Source organism: Macrosteles quadrilineatus, unplaced genomic scaffold (assembly GCF_028750875.1).
Source record: "Macrosteles quadrilineatus isolate MER2022 unplaced genomic scaffold, UCM_ALF_1.0 Scaffold_1__1_contigs__length_201487025, whole genome shotgun sequence".
NCBI classification, from domain to species: domain Eukaryota; kingdom Metazoa; phylum Arthropoda; class Insecta; order Hemiptera; family Cicadellidae; genus Macrosteles; species Macrosteles quadrilineatus.
This window is the reverse complement of record NW_026542594.1, coordinates 94595703-94617015: the sequence shown is the minus strand read 5'-3', so window position 1 is coordinate 94617015 and position 21313 is coordinate 94595703. Positions and strand designations below refer to the sequence as shown.

General features: G+C 34.8%; 1 protein-coding gene across 5 annotated transcripts in view; it reads left to right on the top strand.

Moving 5' to 3' along the window:
* The window catches only part of LOC128989601 (sphingomyelin phosphodiesterase 4-like), a 171489-nt gene that overhangs the window by 129704 nt on the left and 20472 nt on the right, over window positions 1-21313 (top strand). For all 5 annotated transcript variants that reach the window (XM_054411660.1, XM_054411744.1, XM_054411826.1 and 2 more), the window contains 2 exons: window positions 11579-11776; window positions 12724-12807. In XM_054411660.1, the coding sequence (XP_054267635.1) occupies window positions 11579-11776; window positions 12724-12807 (282 nt within the window). The remainder of the gene's footprint in view (window positions 1-11578; window positions 11777-12723; window positions 12808-21313) is intronic.

The window sequence follows — 21313 nt, the reverse complement described above, 5'->3', positions numbered from 1 at the left end:
TTAGCTGTGGACCAGCGTGGAGATGAGTAACATGGTAGTGGTCGATAAGGAGGTTCACTACGTGGTGTTTCTTCGGTAGGAGTATCGGATGACGAGAGTCAAAAGGGAGGTTGGAGTTTTCTAGACGTCCGCCAACGCGGATAAGGCCGTCAGAATCAATGTAGGGTCTTAGACGTTGGAGTTTAGTAGAACAATCACGCTTATTTTCGAGTGAGGTCAGGTCATTAGAGAAAGCAGATTGTTGAACAAATCCAAAGATCTTCCGTCGAGCAGCGTTGATCTCGGATGGGGAGAGATATCCCGTGAGGTTATTAGCACTGCGACAGTTGTGTATGAAGCGCAGAACTAGAGCGAAGATGCGCTGAAGTTTGTTCCATGACGAGAACTTTGTTAGAATATCCCAGTCCTTCTGCGGGACGGCAGCTAGGACGACTAGCGGAGTCTTCTTGAGCTCATCGGACGATGAGAGGTCCATAGGGACGAATTGCATTGAGGGCCCATTCCTGTTGAGGGTGGCTGAGCCATGGTGGTCCAGTCCACCAGAGAGAGTGGTTCTTGAGCTGAGAGGCAGAAATACCTCGTGATGCACAATCAGCAGGGTTGTCATTTCCTGCGATATGACGCCATGAGTCAGACCAGTTCATGAATCTGGGAAACCCGGTTAGAGACATATGTCTTAAGCCTATAAGGCGGAGTTCGTAGCCATGGGAGGACTATTGTTGAGTCACACCATAAAAATGTTGTTTGAGGGTCAGGTCAGGGGTGATTGTCTCCTTAAAGATTGACTGACAATGAGTTGTTAACTTAGCGAGCAGATGCGCTCCACAAAGCTCGAGTCGAGGAAGTGTTACTCGTTTCAGAGGAGCAACGCGAGTTTTTGCCATTATGGGACGAATGATGACTTCACCTGTTGAAAGATGGCAGCGGAAATACAACACTGCACTATATCCACTTTCTGAAGCATCAGAGAATCCGTGTAGTTCCACGGCGCAAGAGAGTGAGAGCGGAAACGCTCGAGGAATCGACACGTGTACTATATATTGCACATCAGTGACAAAGGAGTGCCATTTGTCGGCTAGTTCAGGGGGCAAGGGTTCATCCCAAGACAGACCTGTAGTCCAGAGGAGTTGCATGAAGCATTTGGTTTGCATGAAGCATTTGGTTTGCATTATGCAAGGGGAGAGAAACCCACAAGGGTCATATATCTTGGCTATTAAGCTCAAGACAGAGCGTTTGGTAGGGCGCTTGTCAGGCGGTATGTTGAGAGAGTATGTGAAACAATCTGTGGTGGGTGACCAATGTAAACCAAGAATAGAGAACTGTGGAGATTGATATTCTTGCATAAACACAGGAGACTCTCGATGTTCTTCCGGCAGAGCTTGGAGTAAAGAAGTAGAGTTGGAGACCCACTTCCGGAGTTTGAAACCTCCCTGGCGGTATGTTGAGAGAGTATGTGAAACAATCTGTGGTGGGTGACCAATGTAAACCAAGAATAGAGAACTGTGGAGATTGAGATTCTTGCATAAACACAGGAGACTCTCGATGTTCTTCCGGCAGAGCTTGGAGTAAAGAAGTAGAGTTGGAGACCCACTTCCGGAGTTTGAAACCTCCCTGGCGCAGTAGGCGTATGAGCTGTTCCTGCAGTTCTAAGGCCGCTTCCTCAGTGTCCGCACCAGAGATGATGTCGTCTACATAAGTCTGGGTCCTCAGCACGTGCGCAGCGGAGGGGAAGTTACCACCGTCGTCGTCCGCAAGTTGATGCAGAGTTTTGATGGCCAGGTAGGGAGAAGTACTCATGCCGTAAGTTATGAGCAGTTATGACTCCGCGGTCACGTCGTAATCGTCGAAATGACTTCGTCTCCTGCCTTCGCGGACCTATCGCTCGCAATAACGGCGTTATCGGCACTCGCGAAGCGGAAAAATCGCCGACGATCGGACCAAATCCCGTCCCGAAAAATTCCCGAGTCAAATGTAATCCCGTCCCAATAATCGGGAATATTTTTTTCCCAAAAAATTCCCGAAATTTCGGGAAACGTCCATCCCTATTTTTATGGCACTAAAGAGATTGGTTTAGTCAAGGAAAATGATATTTGTTTATTCCTGGAGAATAAATCGAAACATGGAATACCTAAAGTTAAAAATGCTCTTTTTAATAATGCTTTGAAGGAAGCTGAACTTAGTTTTAACAGCAGCATAATGACCCAAAGCCCAAAAATTGTGACAGCCCCCACCTAAGTAAGGTCAGTATGTCCAACTTAACCCTCGACATTTCCGAAGTTACTTCTACACCGAGCAGTCTTACAGGATCCAGCTTACAGACAATCACATCAACCCCAATATCTGCATTTGAAGATAGTTCCAAAACATCAAAAGAAGCAGAAACAAAGGAAAATACTACTCTTTCACTACTGGAGTCCAAGTGGATCACTGACAACACAATTAGGATAATATTTGATATTTTAAATGATACTTCTGCCTATAAAAACATATTTTTTTCTTAATCCCGTCATTGCAGTGGCCATAAAAACTCTCAACAATTATACAGACATCCTTCAACCGCAAAATCTTAATAGCAAAAAGTTAGTTTTCATTCCAATTAATGATTCATCAAACATTCAAGCAGTTGGAGGTTCAGGAACACATTGGAGTCTGTTGCTGTGGGAATGTGTTCCAAAATGTGTTTTACTACTTTGACTCATTGAAAAACACTAACCTCCAACATGCTAAGATAATAGCTGACAAGTTAATACAATTTTACAACCCTACAATAAAAGTAAACATCATCAATGTTGCATCACCGCAGCAATCAAACTTGGTTGATTGTGGAATACACATGCTTCTAACGGCGGAGCTCATAACTCACCGACTCTTGAACGGGCTTTCCACTTTGTCTCTAACAACACTTGGACAGATCCTCCCTGGTGAATTTTGTGAATCACTTATTTTAAGTGAAAGAGCAAAACTGGCATTGATTACACACAATAATTCTTTCATGCATTTAAAGCAAGATATATTACTTCACCTTTTGTTTGACAGTCTGTTGAAAGTAAACCTGAAAAGTCCAACTGCCATGGTACACAGTCGTGAGTCAATTACACAGGAATTGTCCAGCCTGGAAGTCAACTGACCAAGAACCGTAGTAGACTCATTCAGAACCACAAAAATAACATTCACAAAAACAAGACATCTAAAAATACTCCACTCAGATCGCAGCAAGAACCACTGAAACAGCAAGAGGATAGTAGGATCAAAATATTTGTATATTCAGACAGTCAAGGAAGAAGTGTCGGCCCTAAAATAAAAAAGTGTAATATAAATAAATTCCTAGTAATAGGTTCAGTAATGCCTAATGCATGTCTTCTGCAGGTTGCTGAAACTGCAATGCACTGTAAGGATGACATAATTGCTATTATTGGAGGAACCAATGATACATTACGGGCTGACACATCTAACATATTTTCATTGTTAGAAGAAAGCCTAATTAAATTTAGTCAAACCAAACCAGTAATCCTAACCACGATTCCAAGACGACATGACCTGCATAAAACACATCCAATACACAATGAAATCATTCTGGTTAACAACTACATCAGAGAACCGGGAGCTCGGCTCAAGTCTGTATACATAGTAGATCTGGATCACCTAAGAAGATAACATTTTACAAATCAAGGCCTTCATTTAAATGATACAGGAAATATAAAGTGGTAAAATTAATCACAAACCAAATTGTAAAAATAACCACCGGTCAAAACGATCAAGTTAGCAATAATGCAAACCAAGTATCTCCCAACGCCTTAATAAATATTTGATTATTTGGCTCTACAAAACAGCAGACATGAAGCATCTGTCTACTGTCTCATAACAAAAAACAAATACTATGGCAAACCTAACAGTTGGGGCTATAACATGGCCTTTCAACACCTGAAGAATGATTTCAAAAACAGGCGCTTCCACCATCTTATATGCTCCCCGATTGGCTGTGTGCGTGACAAAGTAAAATTGGAAGATTTCATTGCAAACTTGTTTAACTTTCAACAAGAGACAGAAGCTGATATCACTATTGTATCATACCCTCAACAGTCACACAGAGAGTTGAGAAATGGCTTATCTTATGAACAATTTATTAACAAAATCAAGAACCTATTACCTACAACCCAAAATGAGGATAACTGCTACACCCTTGGAACCTCAGATTCTTTGACAACACAGTCTCCTGCCCCTGTTGCTGAAGTCGGAGTCCCTCCAACGGAGTCATCGGCATCAACATCAAGCTCAACAGCCCCAAACCAGCCACCAGCAGCATCCATTGAAATAGCCAACGGTAAAAGTGATGTGGTCAGTGGTGCTGTGCATGAGGTCTCTGAAATAAGCAGTGTGTGTGGCAAAAGTGTTAGTATCCCTTCATCCTCAGATCTTACCAGTGTCAAGTCTTGTATTTAGTCAGTATTCACCTGTAAAGTCTATAGTTTTAAGTAGCCTTCCTCTGTACCAAAAATGTCACTCTCAAAATTTGATAAACCCCATAAATATCTCTGAAAACCTTAACATACTTTACTTAAATGTACAAGGCCTAAATTTTGACAAACTGTTGGCCCTAGATAAGTTTATTCTAGATTCAAAAATACAGATATTGTGCATAACTGAACATTGGCTCTCAGAAGATAAAATTAAGTTGACGTCTCCTGATAACTTTTACTGTGCTAGAAGTTTCTGTAGAACTAGTCACATAAGAGGCGGTGTTGCTATATTTCTACTCAATGAAATTACTTCAAGGCCTTTTAACATAACCGATTATTGTGAAGAGTTAAATTTTGAGTCATCAGCATTATTTATTGACAAGTTTAAAACCTTAATAATAACAGTCTATCATTCAACAAGTGGAGATCCCCTTGTGTTTCTACATATTTTTGATAAATTATTGTCATTCATTACCCAATGGGCTGATTACAATATTATTATTGGAGGGGACTTTAATGTTAAATTTGATATAACAAAGAATACTAAAACATCAAACAACTAATAAATTTACTAAAACAATATGACTTCTATCATTTAAACAAAGAAGCCACTAGAGGCCAAAACTGCCTCGACAATGTGTTTGTCCATAAAAAATCTGCTAAAATTACATTTTGAAATATTTTCAATTTCCTTACTAGGATCACGATGGTATCTTAGTAAACCTCAATAGAACAAAAGGCTTTAATAAAGGCGATCCAAAAGAGAGTCAGTTATTAGTAAACTAACTCTATTTGCCTCATAAAAATATTCCGGCTCTGACATATAGGATTGCATGCTAAGATTGGAACTATTTATTATCTAATTTTGATGAGAATAAACCAGCGAATATGTTTGAATTTGTTTTTAATGTTATATTGAACAACTTATATTATTACATGCAAATAGATAAATGTAAACCTAAACTAAGATACAATAAACAAAATTGGTATACTGAGGATCTGGCTGTTATGAAGGATAGGCTTTTGTTTCTAAGCAGAGTGGCACATTCACCTAACAATAACACCAATGTTGATCTCAATATTAAGTATAAAGATATGAAAAAGTGTTATATATCCGCTATAAAAAGTGCTAAACTGGCAAATAACGTTAAGTATATAGAAAAAAGTAAAAATAAGTGCAAAGCTGCATGGAACATTATTAAAAAATATACAGAGCCCAAAAACACTTCTGTGACTCAAATTGAGTCTGAAACCTTTAATAGTTATTTTATCAACTGTGTTGATGAAATTAAAAAGGAAATTGGGAATAGCTCTAATATAAATAATCAATCAAGCTCTAAGTTTCTAAACAGAAGAAACATTGGCAGTCTCATCACCTTCTCTTGGCAGCAGATCACACCTAGAGATGTCTTTAACGCAGCTAAAAAGATTAATAGATCAGATAGTCGTGACATTTATAATTTATCAAATAATTTATTGAAAAACATAGTACATAGTTTGGCAGAGCCTCTTGCCTACTGTATAAACTGCCTGTTAAATAAAGGATTTTTCCAAATATTCTTAAAATTTCTAGAGTCCATCCCATCTACAAAAGAGGTCCAAAAGACCAACCAAACAGTTATCGACCAGTATCGGTCATACCAGTTATTGGAAAACTAATAGAAATATTAATTTATGATCAAATTTATACTTTTTTAGAAAACAACAATATATTGAGTAACCATCAGTTTGGTTTTAGAAGGAATAAATCCACGGTTGATGCTCTAGATAGCTTAGTAAGAAAAATAATATCGGCATTTGAAAATAAAGATTTAGCTCAGGTCACATTATGCGACCTTAGCAAAGCATTTGATTGTGTGGATCAAGATAAATTAAACACAAAATTAAATTATTATGGATTCCGAGGAGTAACACAGGATTTCTTTCAATCATATCTTAGTAATTAGAAGCAAACTGTGCTGGTTAATGGACAATGATCAAATGAGGTTACAGTAAAATGGGGCGTTCCACAGGGTTCAGTCCTAGGGCCTCTCCTTTTTCTAATTTATGTGAATGACTTACCATTTGGGGTAGATTCTAATATTACACTTTATGCAGATGATACTACCTTCTTTAATTCTAATAACAATATTAATGAATGATCTAAATAAATTAAACATGTTTAGCCTCTGGATCACGTAATTTACTAATAAAAAGGTTAAATACCTGTAGTACTGTCTGTGATCCTGGAATTTAGGTCAGCGACCCAGGTTTCGAACCTAAAGGTTCATTTTCAAGCTGGTTAGCAGAGTTAAAAACACATAATCCTCTTCATAACTGTGGAGAGTCGTTATAACACACAATACACGAAAAAATTAAACAAAATTGGCCAATTATAATACTGGTACGGTAGCGTGCGTGGTGTAGCCGGCAAAAGATGATTCGGCTACACCACGCACGCTACCGTACCAGTATTATAATTGGCCAATTTTGTTTAATGTTTTCGTGTATTGTGTGTTATAACGACTCTCCACAGTTATGAAGAGGATTATGTGTTTTTAACTCTGGTAACAAGCTTGAAAATGAACCTTTAGGTTCAAAACCTGGGTCGCTGACCTAAATTCCAGGATCACAGACAGTACTACAGGTATTTAACCTTTTTATTAGTAAATAAATTAGTCACAAAAACAATGTCTCAGGCTTCTGATTGGTTTCAATGCAATGGAACTTTGCTCAACACAGATAAAACACAAAATTTGCTTTTTAGTTTAAAAAACACCCCAAATAATTTTAATCTTGATTTAGTCACAAATGCTAAATTCCTAGGTATTTATTTAGACAATCATTTAACTTAGATCTCACATTTAGATTACATTAGTACGAGACTATCAAGAGTAATATATCTTATGAGACGCCTTATAAACATTATTCCTAAAAATTACATCAGAAGTGTGTACTTTGCCTTTTTTGAATCTATCATTCGATAGGGTTTAATACTGAGGGGAAACTGCTCAGGAATTCAGGACATTTTACTGCTCCAAAAGAAGGTGATTAGAATTATGGCTGGAGTACATTTTAGGGAACATTGCAAACCACATTTTAGGCAGCTTCAGATTTTAACCGTCATAGACTTATATATTTTTGAAATCACAGTTTATATATTAAAAAACTCTCATCTATTAAAATTCAAAGATAAATTCATAATTATAATACCCGAAACAAAACTAAAGCAGCGATTCAATATTGTCGCTTAACTAAATCGTTGGATAGCCATGTGGTGATATCTTTAAAATTTTACAATATCTTTGAGCCTATGATTAGAAAATATTCAATAAATCAATTTAAAAACAAACTCTATAATTGGTTACTAGATAACCCATTTTATACATTAGATGACTTTTTAAAAATTGGTGAAATCAAATTCTAACATAATGTAATCTTTGCACTTTTTTTATTTTATTATTATTATTTATGTTATTACTATTACCTTTTAATATTATTAAATTGTATTTTACATGAGATTTTTAGAGGTATTTAAAATTTAGTTTTTTAAATGATTTACACAAATTTGTCTAACCTCTTTGATTGCTTGACAAAAAAACTCGAACAAATTTTTGTTTGTATTTAATTACTGTTGTTGGAATTTAACTATTCCTAATATTATTTCATTATTTTTTTCTTTTTTCCTTTCATTTTAAGAAATTTACTAAGCTCTTAAATGTTTTTATGTTTTATTAATAGATAGCGTAAAAGAAAAAAAAGTTAAGTTAGTTTATCATTTTAATTTTTACATCCTCTAGATACTTAATCCTATACTATATTGTATTTTAGATGTGTAGTATGTATGTATATGTTGTAGGCCTATACATAGGCTGATGTGTTGACTTTGTCAATGATTTGTGAAAATCCAAAAGACAAATAAATGATATGATTGATTGATTGATTGTGCTCTTACCGTGTCTGATAACATCCAAACACAGAAACCTTGCCTAAAATTGTACCTATCTTGACAAATTATTTGCAGTGGCCTATATTACAGACCGTGGCCCACCGGGTTGGTAACATTATTGAAAATAACACAACATTTTGGCTGTAAATATGGCCCAATGAGTAAATACTATTTAAGCAGCTACTGTCATGACAGAAAGGTCATATTCCTTTTAAACTACATCACATCATCCTTTATAAGATACATTGATTAACAATGCATGTAAACGTGAATATTTACGTGACAGCCAATTTACATTATTTTTGCTTTTTGGAAATGCCTCATTGCTATGTCATTTGCATTATTTGTTGCCAATGAAGCCGCACGACCATATAAATGAGGAGGCCCCTAACAGTTCAAGAATAAAAGCCAACTTCACTTCAAGTATATCCACTACACCTAACATTCCGTTGAGAGATTATATTGTCAACTTTATGTAATTGATAAGGCTGAGACAACTAACTGACATTCCCCATGTAAAGGGATTCCAGCTTTAACAGTAACCCCACAACAAATTTCTCAAACCTGTGCTAGAGGGTTATTCATTAGCACAGAAGTACGATATGAAAAATCAAACTTACACTGTAACGGATATCTCCCGTTGAAGTTAGAACGTGTCTTCCGAACAAACAGATATTTTTTTTCAAATAAAATCATAGATTAATCTGCATTATACTGATGAAATAACTTAAGTGTTTGACTACAAAAGATCCACCAATACGATTTTAATACTATTTAAAGGTTCTTCCAAAGGAAGAGATACCAGATGATGTACTAATAACACCGATGACGTACAGTATAGGAAATATTTTATTCATTGAATGATCAACCATATTTGGTAACTAATGCAATTAATATCATTATTGTTTTTACACTTATTAATCTTTAAACAATGCAAAATGCTCAAAATATGTACATTTTATACAATTTATCGCAGTTAGATGAATTAGCGTAAGCCTTGAAAATAACCGTCGATTTTGACGGGTTTCACCTAGTCTTCTTAAATTTATTGATGTTATTTTCAGTTTCAGTCAATAGAAAGTCTATGTAAGTATTTTGCTCCAATATATGAAGGTTTTTTTCATAAAATGCTAATCTATGGTGAGTGGGTATGACGGTATTTTTTTTTCCGCTTGTTATATCGGTGAGACTTCACATTGTTCTGTTTTAATGGATTATGAATTGCTATTGCTAATATGTTAAAAATCAGAATTGGCATACCTCAAGGATCATTCCTTGGGCCTCTACTTTTTATTGTTTTTATTAATGATTTGCTCTGTTTTGTTCCCTGTAAAACCACTCTTAACGCTGATAATACTACATTCCTCACAAGTGGTCAAATCTGAACAAAGCACTTGAATAACGGGATGGGGTGTTAAAGTTGGCTGAAGAGTGGTTTCGGGGAAATGAATTAACGATTAATAACTCAAAAACAGAAGAAATTCATTTTAACCTTAAAATAAATTCTAATGACAATAAATCAGTAAAATTGCTAGGAATCCATATTGACCAGAAGCTGAATTGGATTGAGCATATAAACTTTTATGTAGTAAATTGGCTAGAACTGTATTTTTATTTGACAAATTAAAGGACAATGTAAGTGAACAAATTATTCTAAATTGTTATTTACGCATTTTTCCATTCTCACCTACAATATGGTGTTCTCTTATGGGGTAACTCTGTAGGAGCCAAAACCGTTTTCAAATGGCAAAGGAAAGCAGTTAATTGCATTAGAGGAACAATGCCCAGGGAAGATTGCAAAGCAGATTTTAAGGCCTTAAATATCCTAACCCTTCCATCTTTATACATTTTAAATCGCTTATTATACGTAAAAGAGAATATAGACCAGTATAGCATCCGATCTGACATACATGCACAAGAAATAGCCATCATCTCAACTTACCACTTACAAGACTTACACTTACACACAATAGCTACAAATATCTTAGTATACAATTTTTTTATAAATTGCCCTCTTCTGTAACGATTCCAATAAAAAAATCAAAACAGTCCTTGATTCATGGTTAAAATTAAAATGTTTTTACTCTGTAGATAAGTTCTTGTCCTTGGAGGTTTTAGATATAAGTTTTTAAATACTGTTATTTATTCTATGACTATGTTTAATGTTTTAATGATAAGATGCCATTTGACAATGTCAATTGCTTTTGTAGAGCTGAAAGACAATAAAAAGATTTGATTTGATTAAGACCGTGTCGTAAATATATTGTCCATATACAGTTAATTTTTTTAACTTTTGAAACACCCTTTTGCTGATTCTTCAGGATTCAAATTGAGAATTATTCTGACAGCTTCCTTTTGTTTCTTCAGAACTTCATTCAAGTTTTCTTTTTTTGTTGACCCATATAAAGCCAAGCCAAATGAAATATGGGAATGAATATGCGCATGATATATCATTTTTAACACACTTACATCAGTGCATAAATATGACATTCTGCATTAGGCGAATATTTCTGAGTCAATTTTAGGAAGGATTTTTTCCACATGACGATTCCAGTTCATTACTCGTAGGATGATACTAGCGCATGCCTATGCTGATGACATAGCGCTTGTTGCTAGACGCCCTGAAGACCTAAAAGAAATGTTTCAGACTATTGAAGAGGAGGCTAGTCGTATGGGTCTGGAAATAAATGAGAAAAAGACACATTATATGAAAATGTCTGAAGCAGAGGCCAGAAGGAGAATCCAAAACTTGGATGTAGGCAATTATTGTTTTAAGGGTGTGGATAGGTTTGTTTACCTTTGGGCAGAGCTGAATAGCAAAAACACTGTCGCGCAAGAAATCATAAACCGAATCATGGCTGGTAACAGGGCATATTATGCTAACCTTAATAGTATAATAGCCTTAATTAAATTATAAAATAGGTTATAGCAAAAGAAAATATTACTTTAGTAGGATGCTTTACAGAATATTCAGTTAGGTCGCTGAGTGGATATAGTCCTGCCCTTGATATCTGAAGGACGTTGGTTTGATCCATTAAAAGTTAGCATATTTTTTATGGTTTGACATTCGACCTAGCTTCCCCTGTTCTTTATACTTAAATGGTCTAGTATGCCTGCATCAGGTATATATCCATCTTAAATAAAAGTGATCAAGTGATATTTCAGATTACTGATACAACACTCTCTTTGACAGAACTTTGTCCGTCAAGTAAAGGAGGCTGAGTGTCAGGCAGTGATAAGGCTGGAGGAGGAGAGTCGCAGAGATGAACAGACCAGCTGGTGGGGACAACTCTTCTGTGGCGATTCAGCCGATCTTTACTCACTCAATGAACGCAGGAATGTTCCAATCTTCCTTTCAGCTTCAGTCAAAAACCTCATCAACATCTTCCAGGTCTGAACCTAAAACTACCTTTAGTGAAAATATTGTCAAAAAATATTCAAATTGTAATGATGTTGTTTCGATGCTGTAATTGTTTGCTGCCAGTTACAAATAAAGCCCATTTTACACAATTATTTCTACAAATTTTTTTAACAATAGACAGACACATTTAATTTAAGAGATTCTTAGGGACATTTTACATCATGAAATGTAAAATGCAATGTTTCGTGATCCGTAATCTGATCCTGTCCTCAGGTGAAAAAGATCCTAATAAACAAATCATGGTAAGTTTCTAGACACCCAACCATGGGGTTAAGACCTTGTTAGTTGATCGTGGTGTTAAAAGTCAGCAATTTTGCGGTCGCAGATGAGAAGATGACATTCACAAATTTTCCATGATGGTGGTGGATGATGATAATGTCGCCGTGACTGTAGAAGATGTTCACTATTTCACTATGACCATAACAGATGTTCACGATTTCGTCATGAAGATGATGTCGGAAGATAGTGGATTTCACTGTGACTGCGGATGATATTCATGATTTCACCTTTGTAGGAGATCATGTGCAATACAAATCGTACTCAGTACAGAAAATGATTAATTTTTTAAACCCATACTTTTCAACGCTACTCAATTTAGGCCCGATCAGATTTTGGCTTGAGACCTGAGGGCCAAATAATTGTTTAACCCAGCCCCACCCAACCTGAAGTAAAAAGGCCTGACCCGCAGACTCCTTGTTTTAAAATTATAAATCTTACTTTAAGCTACATGAAAACTTTTAAAAGGTTTGTTTTATGTTATTTTCCCATTCAAAAGCAATGCATTGTTTAAATATAAAATAATAACTAGATTAATAAATTCCTTGTATGAAATATAGGCTATATAGGCTAAGTGAATCAATTGTTTATAAAAAGTATTAAATTTCCTTATTTATTTTTTATGATTCAACTTGTTCTAGATACCTGAAGATTCTGTTGACAACATCAACAGGTCCATGCTGAACAACACTCCAGTCTCTTCAAGATCTGTTTCCATCAATGAGGTAATTCCTGTTTGTAATACAGTAGAGTCTCTATAATCCGGCCGTTCAATACACCGGCATGTCCAGTAATCCGGCACTGTGTTTCCAACAATGAGTCAGTAAATTTTAGGGGTCTGCGGTACAGAAAATTTAAGGTCGGTACGGTTCGGTACGGTACAATATTTTGTACCTCGGTTCTCAGTAAAAAATCGGTACGGTACGCGGCTACCCGTATTTTTGCGGTTTTCTTCTCAGATCTGTATTTGAACCATTATTTTTAATTTTAATAATTGACATTACTATGAAAATGGATAGTATCCTACATTGATGGTTTTCTAACAACAATTACTGTACCACACATTATTAAAACCTTTTACTCCTACGAGGATTGTGTCAAGAAAAATCACAGTTAAGTTAAAGGCCTTACCTATTTTACTCTGAGATACTTTGAATAGCCATGATAAAAATTATTCCAAACCAATACAATGTCTAGTTGTTTTTTAAACTTTTAAAAACATATAAAAGCATTCAGTACAAAAACAGTGTAGTTGACAGCTATTCACATTCAACAGATGACAATGAAAAACAGGATGTTATGATGAAGTAATGGCAAATAGCATCTTTTTTATCAGCTTGAAAACTAATTATAAGATGGATACATCTTTTGCAAAGTTTTTTTTCTTACACTAAAATTTGGATTACCCCAAAAAAATATTATTGTCTTTTCATTTACAAAGTTACAATATCCACACATAACAATCGTTAGTTCATCTCAGACTCAATCAAATTTTCTTAGTATATTTTAAAGCTCTTCAAAAGAGTCAAAAGACCCAGGCACCTAATTAATTAGGATGGCCTATATAAATTGAGTAGGTTACAATGAGGGTAGCAAAATCACAATCATAATTCTAGTTCATAAGATTTAGATTGCATAAAGTACCTTCAACACAATAAAAAAATCTAAGAAACAAGAAACAAAAAACATTTCAACCTTAACAGCCACATCCAAAAATATAAGACAAGATACAGAACATGCAATGACATTAATTTAAGACAGAGTATGCTTGCATAACGGAAAAAAATATGCAAACAACAACTACTACTACGCTTCTGGTTTGATCAATAGAAAGATAAATTATCCATAACAAATATCTTAACTTATAAAATAAGATTGAAGATTAGTAACGACTTTAATATGAAGCCATAAACAGTTTTATGGCAGTAGGCAATGGCCAGCGGCAAATTGAATATTCACGAAAATACTGACTGAGTTAGAGATAACATTTACAGTCATCATAAAACTATTATTTTTATGATAAAATAGAATTGGGGAAAGTCGTAAAGGAATAAAAGTGATAAAACTCAACAGTTCTTGGAAGTACTTGAATACAACAATTATTGTCGTGATAAAATGTTAATGGATTTGGGACTGCTAATGGGTTTTTTATTGCATCATCACCCTAGTAAAAAACTTATTTTGGAGAAAGAATTTGAGTGCTGTATGACTGAAATCATACTAGATGGTATGTCATTTATATTGTTAGGGTTATATAGAACTCCTGAATATAAATATATCCAACCTTTCTTAGCAAAACTGGATATTACTCTAGATTTATTAACAAAAAGGTTCAAGAACATCATATTAGCAGGTGATATAAATATTAATGTTTTAAATCATGATAATGTGTACCATCAATTTTTAAATATCATAAATAAATATAACATGTCTTATAGGGTTGACTTTCCAACTAGGATTACTGATAAATCAGCTACTGCAATTGATAACTTCATTACCAGCATTTTTGAAACAAAATTAAATGTCTCAGGCGTTATTACTCATGTATCTGATCATGATGCTCAATTGCTTGAAATACAAAATGTTAACAGTACAAACAAAAAGGTAATGAAGAGGTTATGCAGAAAGTATACTGAAAATAATTTTAAAATGTTCCTTAGGGACTTAAGTAATGAACACTGGTATGATGTTTATCAATCTTCGGTGGATGCAAAATTTAATGTCTTTATGTCTACTTTCAGTCACATTTTTAACACTAATTTCCCCAAAATGATGTGTGTAGAAAAAGTATCAAATATATGTAAATGGAATTCAAATGAAATAATAAGGAAAAAAAGTGAAATCCATGAACTAGTAACATATACTAGAGCAAAAAGGAATTCACTGTTATATAAAACAATAAAAGTAAAGAAAAAAGAGTTAAAGGAATCCATAAACAGTGCTAAACAAAAATTTTACCAAAATAAATTTAGAAAATCTAGGAACATAACAAAGACTATATGGAATATAATAAAAAATGAGATTTCACTAAAATCAAAACAAACTGTCCCCTCCAAAATAATCTTAGTTCAAAATGATAACCAAATATCAGATCCTGTTGCTGTGAGTAATGTTTTCAACAATTTCTTTACAACTGCTGTTGAAAAGCTTATTTTGCCAAACATTGATTCAACATCAAATCACAACATTTTCACCCAAAAAAAGTGACTGCCATGACAAACGTTTTTAAATTTGAAACAATAACAGAAGACCATCTTAAAAAAGTCGTGCTGTCATTTGAAAATAAAATTTCTTCTGGGCATGATGAAATACCAATTACTCTAATTAAAAAATCACTACTTTTCATATCAAAACCATTAACACATTTAATAAACTCCTCTCTCATTTCAGGCATATTTCCATCCAAATTAAAGTTGGCTAAAGTTATTCCCATATTTAAAAAAGGTAATCCTAAAGATCCATCATGCTATCGTCCAATTTCAATTTTACCTGCCTTTTCCAAAATTTATGAGCGTATAGTTTATATTCAGCTGTCTAGATATCTTGAAATCAATCAGTTACTGGACAAAGAGCAACATGGCTTTCGAAAAGGAAAATCCACAGTAACAGCTGGTATAGAATTTATAGAGTCTATAATAAATGCAATTGATAAAGGGAAAAAGGTGGTAGGAATATTCTTAGACCTCAGTAAAGCCTTTGACAGTGTGTCGCACAATAAATTAATTAACGTTTTAAATGAACTTGGAGTCCGTGGTAAAGAACTTAAATGGTTTGAATCCTACATTAAAAATAGACACCAGTTTGTTGAAGTGGATGACATCATAGAACATTATAAAATAAACTACATTGAAAAAATTCAATCACAGCATCAGACACTACGATATGGAGTCCCCCAGGGATCGATCCTGGGCCCTCTACTATTTCTTTGTTATATTAGAGGTTTGCCTGGGACTATTCCTGGGAGTGACGGATCCATGTGTCTGTATGCTGATGATTCTAATATCCTCCTAAATGGAAATTCTAATTCTGAAATTGAAACATCTTCTTCAAAAAATCTTCAAGTAACTCATGAATTTTTAAAAGAAAAAAATCTTCTTATAAATGCAAATAAATCAAACTTCATATATTTTTCAACCAAACAATCAACAACAAAATTTGAAGCAAAAATTTGTATAAACAATGACAAGATAGACCAAGTTGAACAGACTAAATTTCTTGGTTTAATTATCGACAAAAATCTTACATGGGACAATCACGTTAAACATGTTGTTAAAAAATTGACTTCTGGTGTATGTGCTTTAAGACAGATGTCTCAGATCTGCAGCATAGACACTTTGAGGATAATATACTTTTCATTACTGCATAGTCACATAGCTTATGGAATATCTATTTATGGAGCAACATCAAAGACCAATTTGGATTCTATCCTTATCAAACAAAAGAGAGCTATTCGTCTAATGATGAAACTGCAAAGAAAACAATCAGCTAAGAGATATTTTAAGGAATTACAAATCGTAACGGTGTATAGTCTGTATATATATGAAGCATCTGTCTATGCAAAACAAATTCAATTGTCATCCACTTCAAGCAATACTGGTGACTATAACACTAGGTTTAAAATTAACCTACCCCGACATAAATTGGAATTTTTCAAAAAGAAAACTTATTATTCAGGTTTGATTTTTTTGCAACACCTGCCGGCTTATATAAAGACGGAAGACAATTTGAATAAATTTAAAAGAACACTAAAAGACTTTTTAATTAAATTTTCATTTTATTCCATAGAAGAATTTTTAAACAATAAAAATTAGTAGCTTACATAATTTGAACTCCATAGCAAAATTAGGGGAACAATTTAAATTTTCACAATGATTAGTAATACTTTTTCTTTTCTGTGTATATTTTTACTTAAGCCCGGAAAATGGGTATATGTTTTTTATTTTAATAACTGCTAATTTTATTGTGATTGCAATAGTGTTATATTTTTAATATATTCAATTAGAAATTCTTCACTTATCTTAATAGTATATTTTAATTTAAGCACTTTGTAATATGTAGTTATATGTATTTATAGCCTATTTGACTCTATTCAATACATGTTATTTTATGTATAATGAATAAAGAATGATTTGATTTGATTTGATTTGATTTAGTAATAAATTATGAAGATCGTACACAAACATCTGATAAGACTTTTATGTGCTCAGAACCAACCACCGTTGACTATGATAAGTAATTTATTATTATAATAGGCTCCGAACCGATGACGGTAATTAAGCTTGTACCGTACCGGACCGACTTTTTCGGTGCACCACAGACACCTAGTAAATTTTCATGTCTAGACTTGAAAACGTGATTGTCCATATTCCACTGACTGACGTCTTCTACGGGTAGTTGCGTACAGTGCAAGGCGAGTGAGTTGAGTGAAGGCAGTGTTGTGAGTATTGTAATGTACATACTATACAATCTACAAATCTTGTGCGATGTCAGGAAAACATAAGCATGTTACGCTGACTTTAGATAAAAAGTATACGATTTTAAAACGTTTAGAATAGGGTGAAAAGTTGGCTCTTCTGTCTAAGGAATATGCAACTAAACACTAAGGAAAGTGAACATTACGGATACAAGAGGTGGAGGAAGGTGGATTCCGTCAAAGGAATCTGTCGGGCGTGCAACTATACACGACATAAAGAAGAAGAAGGAGCAAATTGAATCGCTCTTTAAGAGGAGTAATGAATCATCTTTTAAGAGTGGGTCCCAGTAAAACAAAATCCCGAAATGGCCAAAATTGGCACACTAGCGCGCGTGGAGTGGAGCGGACATTTGTTGAACTACGTGCGTGGCAGTCTCCTCGACGTCACAGGCATGTATCGATCGATAAGTGACTCACGGCGCGGGCGCGGTGTTGCCGAACCCTCGCCAGGCGCTAAGCAATGTAAGGCAACGCCGCATTAGCACTGGCGATGAACGAACTGTGTCAGTGGACTCGACGGCGATTCCACCCTGCTCCTGCTCGGAGTGACGGAGTGCACTAAAGTCACTTCAATCGCTTATTTACTTAGAACACTCGATTTTGCTCACTACTCTTCGTTGTTAGTGGGTTTATCTAGGGTGGTTGTTTAGCCTTTTACAATTTTATATCATAGAGAATGCTATGGGAAAATAATCAGCTTTGAAACAAAAGTTTTGAAGTGGAACAAGGATCATACAAAATTTTCTAAAGCAATAATTGAAATTCCTTATTAAAACCCTATAGTTTATCATGTTTTCGGATAAAACATGCAATTTAAACACTTTTTTATTTGTGATATTTATTCCATAAACCCACTAGTTTAGGAGATACAGCCTATGAAAAAATGACTTCCGGTCTACTTTTTGTATCATGCAGCTCCTAAACGAGAAAGTTTAGCGCAAAAATGCGAAGAGTAAAAAAGTGTTGTACGAAAGAAAAATAGTGGAACAATGCTCATGAAAAATAAGCAAAAACAGGGTGAATAATATTTAATTAAATTTATCTGTTGTACATGGTGTAACATTATCAATTCTGAGATTACTCAAAAATGAAACAAGTTAAGTAATTACATTAATGAATGGTAAATCGGATCCAACACATGTTGGAAACATTAGTTGAAGATCAAGTTTTCTAAATAACTTACCAACGTAATAGTCTAGGCATATTAGGAAAGTTAGCAGAAAGTTTAGGTACAGTCCTAATCATCACTTTTCTTTATGTTTTTTGGGTCGCTGAACACGAATATGAGGTTTGCTGACAGATATTTTGCCCGGAACATAGATTATTTTGTGAAAAACCTTAAAATTTGGGCACTTTTTTTGGTTTTTTGGGCAAATCTCGGTAAGTATGGGTTTTTGAGAAAATCCTGCTTTGTAAAATTAAAGATGACAAAATTTACTACAAGTTTCCTACATAACGTTTGTTTCTACGACGAACCGTTTTGCCACTAGAGCACGCTAAAAAAGGCCAGAAGTGCAAAAAATTAAAAACATTGCTAAATGCTGCCGTTTTACATTAGGTTTCCATGAAAACAACCCATGTTACGATATTTTAAATATTTATTCATGATAAGGGCGAAAAAATTTGCAATGTTTAGTGTTTTTCGTATTTTCTCCCAGATTTCATTCTTGTAATTACTATTTATACACTAACTATGACTGGTAACGTAAAAACTGGATAAAAATGCACAATTTCTATTAATTATCCTCTAGATCCGTCACAAAACACTGGCCCGGCGCATATTGAGACGCAGTCGGAGCAGCGCAGCGTAGTGCCGCGCAGGGCAGTGTTTTGTAAACCACATGTTCGCTAGGAAACGCGCATATTATGGTGCAGCGCAGGGCAGGGCAGTGCAGTCCCGCACGTGGACTGCGCGCACATGTGGTCGAGTCACAAGTGTCTGTGCCGCATTGCTCACCTGCGCCGGGTTCACGCTGGTAACAAATTTCCATACAAATTATTACTAGGGAACTCTAAACGTCACTGGACTTGTGGACACAGCAGACCAAATAGGTTGCTTACATCAATGGGGTTAAAATAAATGTGCTACTTTATGCAGACGATATTATTCTCCTTTCCCCAACGAGCACTGGGCTGCAGCATATGATTAAAAAATTAGAAAACTATTGTGACACTTGGAATCTAACTGTCAATCTAAATAAATCTAAGATAATGGTGTTCAGAAAGGGTGGAAGACTAAAGGCAGGTGATAAGTGGAGGTATAAAGGAAACGTTATCGAGGTGGTAAATCAGTATAAGTATTTAGGGGTTACATTTACAAGCAACCTGTCATGGAACAGCCATTTTAAGGAAAAAGCCAGAGTAGGAAAATTTGTTATCAATTCTGTATGGAATTCTTTATTTAAAAACAATAAAGTGCCAATGATTTCCAAAATATCGTGTTTCGAGGCTGTTGTGCGATCGACAATCTGTTATGGAGCACAGACCTGGGGTTTCATAGAAAGTGAAATAATAGAATCAGTACAAACTTTTTTTCTAAAAAGAATATTTGCACTGCCTTATAATACGCCAAAATATGTATTGTACCTTGAAACATACTTCGATAAACTTTATTTTTACACTATAAATTTAAATATTAACTATATTTTGAGATGTTTAACTTTGCCACCAAAAAGATTGCCAAACTTTTTAGCAAAACAAATAATTGAGAAAAAAACATCTTGGTGTAGAGAATGGGAGTATTTTGGACAAAAATGCAATATTGAGTTTAGTTTCCAAGATCTCGATCCAGAGGGGTTGGGCCTCCAGCTGAGGACGGTGGCGGAAGTGTTGCGTGGCAGGTGGAGGGAGGAGTGTGTAGGCCGAGCGCGGACCTCTGTCCACCACAGGCAATTACTGACGCTCGACCTTGAACTTGGCGATAGGAGCCCAATAATGCTCAACAATACGCATATCGCTTCTTGGGCTATTAAAGCTAGAGCAGAACTGATAAATCTAAACTACAAGCCGTGGTCTGAACAAAATTATCTTTGCACTCTCTGTAATCTTCAACAAAATGAAACTGCATATCATTTTATTGCAATTTGCCCTATTTTAAAACATATCAGACGTCTTTGGCTTGGAAAAAATACTTTAAACGAAACAGAATATGAGTGTTTTTTAAATGGGTGGAATTGGCGAGCTTTAGCCCAGTATTTAAGTAAGGCATGGAAATATAGGTGGGACATAATTAATGAGTTCAATTTATAGCTAAAATTTCTTTCTTTATTTATTTCTCTTCAATTATAATTAAAAATCATGAGACTCGCTTGGAACCATATTTTTAAACGAATTAATGTTGCTTTTATTTTATGTTTTTTACGAGCTGTATTACATAAATTTAAAAATAATTATAAATGTACTTTTTTATATAAGTATACCTAGTTAAATAGTTACTTACATGTTAAAGTTTTAAAATATGTTATTTTACAGCAAGGTGCCAACCAAACAGACGGTTTAAATAAACCATTGTTTTGTGTGTTTTGTTTTTTATTGTAAAAGATGTAAATAAGTTGTGAAGAATAAAGCACTTTTTTCTTTCTTTCTTTCTTTCTTTCTTTCTTTCCAAATAGGTTGCTTAGAGTTACATAACATAATTAACAACAATCAGAACATAACCTCACAGTTCACAATAATGTCTGGGATGGAATTGGCGCGTTTTTTTCAACATTATCACGTGACTTGCGAAAATAAGAAATACAAGGTGTAGGGGTGGGGCG